Source organism: Panthera leo, chromosome D1, assembly GCF_018350215.1.
Source record: "Panthera leo isolate Ple1 chromosome D1, P.leo_Ple1_pat1.1, whole genome shotgun sequence".
Lineage (NCBI taxonomy): Eukaryota > Metazoa > Chordata > Mammalia > Carnivora > Felidae > Panthera > Panthera leo.
The window spans coordinates 55005687-55012973 of NC_056688.1; the positions used below are offsets into that span (position 1 = coordinate 55005687).

General features: G+C 55.1%; 1 protein-coding gene across 1 annotated transcript; it reads right to left on the reverse strand.

The window, feature by feature from the left end:
* Positions 1–1568: 1568 nt before the first annotated feature.
* B3GNT6 (UDP-GlcNAc:betaGal beta-1,3-N-acetylglucosaminyltransferase 6) lies at positions 1569–2744 on the reverse strand. The gene has a single exon (XM_042907380.1). The coding sequence runs from the start codon at positions 2742–2744 to the stop codon at positions 1569–1571; it is 1176 nt and encodes a 391-aa protein (XP_042763314.1).
* Positions 2745–7287: the final 4543 nt, after the last annotated feature.

Sequence of the window (7287 nt, forward strand, 5' to 3'; positions counted from 1 at the left end):
GGCACTAGGACATTTTGGGTAGAGCAGTCCTTCGTTTTGAGGTAGGCCTGGAGGGTTGTCCTCACCTGCAAGGTCAGAGCGGGGTCACGTGCCAATCCATGTTCCCATCCAGGGGAAGGGGAGCACAGGTGCGGCAGGGTGCAAGTGCGGTCCTCATGGCGTCCACACCACATTCATCAAAGAGCCTGGTCACATGGCCATGCCCAAATGCCAGGGAGGCTGGGGAGTGTAGTCTAGGTGTGTGCCCAGGAGGGAGGGAGTAGCAGACTTTGGCAGGCAGCTGGCAGCCTCCCCTGCAGGCATCCTGCATGACGCAAGAGACAGGGACGGTGGTGGTTCAAAGACACTTCCCGTAAAGGGATCAGAGCTTGTGCAGAAGCGCAGAGGGAGGAGGGAGCCCAAGAAAGGACAGCGTGAGTGGTTCCGCCCAGATGAGTCTGCCGGTGGGGAGGAACGGACCTTGTCCTAAGGGCAGGGAGGGCGTTTGGTCAGCCTCCTGACTTCCTATCTGGGCTCCTTCCTTCTTGAAGTCATACCCTCTTGTCCGTCTCCCACAGCTGGGACCTTGATACACATTTCTGCCCCACCCTTAGGCCGTTTTCTTGATCCTCCTACTTTGCCAGGATGACTGAAAGCTCCTGGAGATCACAGAGTCCCGATCACTGACCCCTCGGCCTCCTAACTGATATTCACGACTCCGGTCACCTCCACACACTCCCTAACCATTGTCCCTCAAGGCTACTAATCTGATCTCCCACCCCCAACACAGTTCTGTACGTCGCCCTCCACGGGCTTCCCAAACAGTGTCCAGATTTCCCTATCACTGTCTTGCATGGTTTCACCATTGCTGACCCCCACGCTGACGCCACCCTGAACCCCCCAGCTTGGTTCCCCAAGGCTGACCAACCCTCAGGCCCAGACACCGGCAGGGAGCCTGTCTCTGCCCTCTGGGCGTGAGGGCTGGTGGCGCTGGTGTGCATCAGCTGTGGTCGGTGGACGTGGAGGGGACCACAATGGTGTGTTGACTGGGAATGACCACGTGGCCCTGGATCAGTCACTGTCCTCACTGAGCCGCGTGTCTACTCGTGGAGGAACCGATGGAAGGGACAACTCGTGTATTGTACCCAAGAGGAGACATCGGACCCCGTCTCCTTACCCCTCCCTTGTTCCACTGCCCACATGGACTCAGGGCAGGAGCTGGCCCCGGCAGGCTCCTAGAGGGGGCAGTGGAGCCGCATTTGGAGGGGAAACTGACATCCCTTGCCCAGCGGGCTTCATTCCTAGCTGCACACTCGAATCACCGGAGGAACTTAAAAAATACCTAGGTATCCGGGGACACCCGGCACCAACACAATCAGAGATTCTGGAGGTGGGGCCAGGAGCCAGGCTTTTGCAACCCCCGCCCCCCCCCCCACCCCCCACCCAGGTGATTCCAGTGTGTAGCTGGGCTTCGGGTGCACCGAGCTGGGTGGGATAGAAGGTATCCAGAGCAGGAAAGATGCGCTCTCAGCACGGGACGCATCACGTGCGGGGGCTGCTCACCCTCCCCCAGTACGCCCCACCCGTCCTCAGGAGACCGTGTGATCCGGGCCACAGGTCAGCCCGGGGTTGTGCAGCGCCTTCCACATGAGCAGCATCTCGTAGGGCGCGAAGCGGTGCACGAGCAGCAGCTGGCGGAACAGGCAGGGATCGAAGGAGGGCTGCCGGGCGCCGGGCAGCTGCACGCCGAAGGGCCGGATGCCCTCGTGGCCGCTGGGCGCCAGGCCCGCGCGCTTCAGACACATGCCCATGTAGGCGTCATCGATGGGGAAGAGCGGGGTGTCGAGGGCGGCCGCGCGCAGGGCCCCGACCGTGCGGCTGGACAGGAGGAAGCCGCCGCCGCTGCAGTACACCGGGTAGGCCTGCCCGGGGAAGAGCTGCGGCGGCACGAAGTACTTGCTCCGGCTGTCGCGTATGGGCACCGAGCCGTCCATGAGCTGCCCGGCGAAGAGGTGGCGGTCGGGCCGCTGCGCCTCCAGGAAGCCGAGCACGTTGGCCGTGTGCACGAAGACGTCGTCGTCGCCGCTGAGCAGGAAGCGCGCGTGCGGGCAGCGCACCGCCAACCAGTCGAGCAGGTGCACGTGCTTGAGCGTGAGGTTGAGGAAGGTGTCCGCGAAGGCCCACTGCAGCACGTCGCCGTGCTCGCGCGCCTCCAGCCCCACCAGCGCCTGCAGCCGCTCGGCGCGCTCGGCGTCCTGGGGCGGGCTCGTGCCCAGCAGGAAGAGGCGCCGCACCTGCCGCCCGCCGTACAGGCGCTCCTGCCCCCAGGTGCGGCGGATGAGCTCGCGCCGCTCGTAGTTGGCGGGCGACGACTTGACCGCCAGCAGCAGATAGACCCCGCGCCGGCCCGCGCACTTGGCGGGCGCGTCCCAGAGCAGGGGAAAGTGGCGGCAGTGGCGGTACCGCAGGAAGTCTTGGATGCGCTGCGGCAGCTGCTCGAAGTCGTCCGTGGCGTTGGCCGAGTCGTTGGCCACACACGGGCTGAACAGCCACGGCTGCGCGGCCACAGGAGCAGCGGGGGTGGCCTCGACGGATCCGTCCCACATGTTCTCCTGCGGGGACCTGGAGGCTTGGAGGAACCATAGGTGCAGGGCCAAGAAACTCACACCCACCAGAAAGAAGGTCAGAGTCTTAGGATTCATGGACCTGCGGCAGGGAAAAGCCATCTGTGGGGGAAACCGAGTCAGAGGTGAGCCAGGAGTCATCTTCGACGTCAGGAGAAGGGCACCCTTGCCCCATCACGTCTCTCCCGGAACCAGCCCCTTCTCAACTTTGCTGCTACAAGGTTAAGGGGCAAACCACAATTCAAGATTACCCCAAAGCATCTCACGTCTCCCACAGTCTGGAGTGTTCTGACCTTCAGAATCTCATTGTCTCCTGACATCCGCCCTCCGGCGGAATTCACCCAGGATCAGCGAACTCACGTCAAAGCCAAAATCTTCTTCGTCCTGTGAATTCCTATCCTGCTTCCCTACCTCAGTAAATGGCATCACCGTCCACTCAGTTACTCCAGCCAGAAGTCCGGACTCTCCCCACCCTCAACTTATATCCAGACTCCATACCCTGGAGTTTCTGCATCCAAATCTCTCCACCCTTATTCCCTCCTCTCTGTCCCTGTCAGCCCTGCCCCTCTCTGATTTATTTCCTCCTTTGCCACCTTAGTCAAGGAAGCCTGAGGTGACAGCAATGGACTCAGACACACGTCAAATTCTGGCATCACCACTTAATGTGTCCTCTTGAACACGTCACTTCAAATCTCTAGGACTGAGTGTTCTCTGTAAGAAAGGGTTAGTAGATTCCTACTGTGCAGGGTCGTTGGGAGCATTAAATGAGCATAAAGTGGCCAGTCAGCGATATTATAACCTCGTTGGCATCCTCTGACCTCACTCCTTTTTTTTCTTCATGCTGGTTTTATCTCCTGTTCCCTGAATATGCCAGGTCAGGCCCTCTTTTCTGTGTATCTAACTCCCCCCGCCTGCCCAGGGGCACCTCAAGCCCTGCTTTCATGAAGAACCCCTCAAGACAAATCCCAGATCACAGTAGCCTTTTTTGTATTTACTCCCTGCTAAATCCTGTCACACCGGCTCCTGTCCTTGAAACACACTTGTCTCTGTTTAAGAGATGCCACTCCCTTCTGGCTTTCTGTCTCATTCTTTCGCCACGTCTTTCAATTCCCTTTGGTCATTTCCTCCTCTTTCCACCTTTAAGAGTGGGAGGTCCCCGGGGTCCTGTCCTAGACGTCTCCTTTGCTTTAGGACGTCCAAGCTCCTGTGCCATATGTCCAACCAGCCACCTGTTACCAAGCACCTCTGTGTGGTGGTCCACGGCCACCCTGGGTGCAACCTCAGCTCTCATCTTCGTCCCCAGGATTGCTCCAGAGTGCCACAACCCACTGTGGTTTTTGTTCAGGCCCCAAACCGTGACCGACACCTTCCTTTTCTTCATCCCTCCACCCAAGCCTGTTTGATTTTAACGCCTAAGTGTTTCATCAGCCTGTCCACTTCCATTCCCACCATCAACAGGCTAACCCGAAGTAGCATCTGCTGCTCAAGTGACGTAGCCTCCTGCTCGTTCTGTCCACACGCTTCCTCGCTCTCAGCAGATCCTTCCTCCACCGTAGCTGGGGGTACCTGTGAACGTGCGGATTTCATGCCACTCCTCACGCTCTTTTCTTCAGCTTTCTGTCAGCCACCTGCCCTGGCCATCAGCCAGGTCACAGCCTTAGCCTGGAAAAGCTCTTTCTATCTCTTTCTACCTTGGAGCTCCCCTGCCTGGATGGACCCCCCCCCCCCTCCTTTGCCTACGTAACACCTGCTCAGCCTCCTCAGCCTCTGGGTCCATTGAATAGGAATGTCCTTGGCTAGGCTTTAACGTCGCTCAAAGGAAACCAGAACATTATTTGTTTTAAAGTGTATTTTCTTTTGGGGTGCCCGGGTGGTCTAGTTGGTTGAGCGTTCTGACTCTTGATGTCAGCTCAGGTCATCATCTCATGGTCGTGAGATAGAGTCCCTCTCCCCCACTTGCTCTCTCTGCCTCTCTTTCAAAAAAAAAAAAAAAAAAAAAAAGTGTATCTTCCTCCCTAGTCTGTAAGCATCTTGAGGGCAGGTATGACATCTGTGTTGTTCACCATGATGATTAAATGGCAATGTGTATAAAGAATTTGGCATGCTACTCGGCACATGGTAGGTGTTCAGCAGAGGTTACCTATTATGATTATCAGGGGTGCCAGTCAATCTTTGTCGAACGGATACTTTGCCAAAGCCTGTGCTCGACAAATATCTTCAGACTGAGTCATTTGCACGTCGTAGGTGTTACCGGATTGAATTGTGCTCTAGCGTTTGTGTCTTATATAGTCCATGCACCATGCCTAGCGCGAGATGGGCACAAAGCAGGTGTTCGGTGAAATAATGGAGGTACCAATAACTACCCAAAAAAGTGAGAGAACCCTGCAAAAGTGTGGGTGTCATCACTGATCCCATTGGAAATACTAGACGTAGGATCCTGTAGCTCCTACTGAATTCCTGCTTCAGTGTTTGATGCCCTGAGACGGGAGAGACAGTGAGATGGCCCAAGTCCATTTTGTCATCGCGATACGCTCAGTGGCTTATCCTGTTCCTGGCACATTTGTGGCAGGTGACACGTTTTTCTTTCCAGTGAACAGAAGAATAAAAGAACGAATGAGAATAGACTTTGGAGCCTGAGGAGCTGGGCTTGAGCCGGCTGCTTCCACTAGCTGTGTGCCTTTGTGAGAGGTCGTTTCCTCAACTGAAAAACTGAGGAAGTTAACACCCGTCTCTCGGCGACACAGCGAGCGAGAAAATAATATTACTGACGCCGAAGGGCCATACAAACGCTAGTTAAAAACAAAATTGGAAAAGCACTCCCCATCTTTTTTCTCTCCGCCCAGAACCATTTCGCGAAAGAAAAAGTAATTCTTGTGTCAAGGAAACTTGCATTTACTTTGATAATGCTCATCCAGGAAGCTGAATCCTGGCTACTTTTCCATATGAGTAACGAGCAGGGTGGGCTGTGGTCTAATCCTGTGGGTGGCGCTGGTTTGCCACACCCTGTTCTTGGATGTGGCCTCTGTGAAACTTTGGGTGTCCCCTGTCGTTCTTTTTGCTGGATTTCCCCCCTTTTCTCAATGCGCTCTTCCAGGTCTCCTGGGGTGCTCACGCCTCAGGCTCTCTCTCAGATCTGCTGGCCCCAATCCCCTGTCTCTCAGGACTCAGCTCAAGTACCACCTCGTGCAGGAAACCTGGTACGACCAGCTCAGTAGAACGTGTGTCCTTGTTACCATGGCTGCTGAGTGGCAAAGGTGGTAAAAGAGGACACACCTGCCACTTAGGTATCCCTTTAGAACCCCAGGTTCCGGGGCGCCTGGGTGGCTCGGTCAGTTAAGCGTCCGACTTCGGCTCAGGTCATGATCTCACGGTCCGTGGGTTCGAGCTCCGCGTCGGGCTCTGGGCTGACAGCTCGGAGCCTGGAGCCTGTTTCGGATTCTGTGTCTCCCTCTCTCTCTGCCCCTCCCCTGTTCATGCTCTGTCTCTCTCTGTCTCAAAAATAAATAAACATTAAAAAAAATTAAAAAAAAAAAAAAGAACCCCAGGTTCCTCATTTGTGGGAACGTGGGCAAGTTAATTTATCTCGGTGCCTCAGGGGATGAAATGAGTTGATCTGTATAAGGCACTTTGACTTACACACGGTGTGCAATAAAATGGGGACTATAGTAATATTAGCAATTAACTAACACAAGAAAGTTTACTGAGCAGCGTAGGATTATCTGAAGTTCCTCTGTGACCCTCTCACCGCCCTTCTTTCTCTGTTTATTGCTCTACACGTACGTTTGCTTTCCTTTGCAATGCTATTCACTCTGCCTGGGATTCTCTTTATTTTCCCTGGAACAGGCAAAGTTCCTGTTGGTTATTCCCTCCTCTGGTTTGATGCCGAGACGGCTGAATGGAACACGGATTCCTGGGTCATCCACCAGCCCCCAACCACCTTAAGGTATTCCTGGGGAATATATGCACAGCGGATATGGTAGGCAATCAGGCGTGGAGCCCTTACTCGGAAGCTTTGTCCTGGTTCCTTCCCCTGCCCCTTCCTCCCTCTGGTTCTTGCTTCACCCTCTAGGGGGAGGGGTGTGAGGAGGGGAGAAAATGCACCTCCTTGCTGATGGGAAGCAGCCCAAGCCCCCCTCTTACCTTGAGTATCTCAGAGAGAAGAAATACATAGGAGCTGTCCCCAGACTTTAACCTCCTTCTTTCACATGCGGAGGCCCGACCCCCGGGACTGTGGCTCAGTTCAGTGTTCTTGAATCTGACCAATCCATGACCTCCTTCCTCCTCCTTGGAGGGAGGGTGAAGTAGGGGACAGCTATAAGCTTCCTTCCTACAGTGACTGCTTACCTTTTGCCATGAAGCTAAATGCCATCTCTTCTGGTTTTCTTGACTCCACCCACGGCTGCCCTGCACGCTCCAGCAAATACCTGACTGAAATAATGCTGTATTGTGATGATCAGTGTTCCCTGCTGGACGGAGGGCAACTCCAGGGCCTGGGATCTGTTCTGTTAACATACGATACGCTCTAAAGTCTTTGTTGAGTGAATTGTATGTAAAATGTCCGTACGGGCATATTTTCTAAACACATTAATGACATCCGAGCGTGCTGAATTGGGCAGATGGTCAAGGGCTTCATCCCATTATCACTGTGAGTGGTCAGGAGAGAGGTGAATCGGCCTTGGACTTG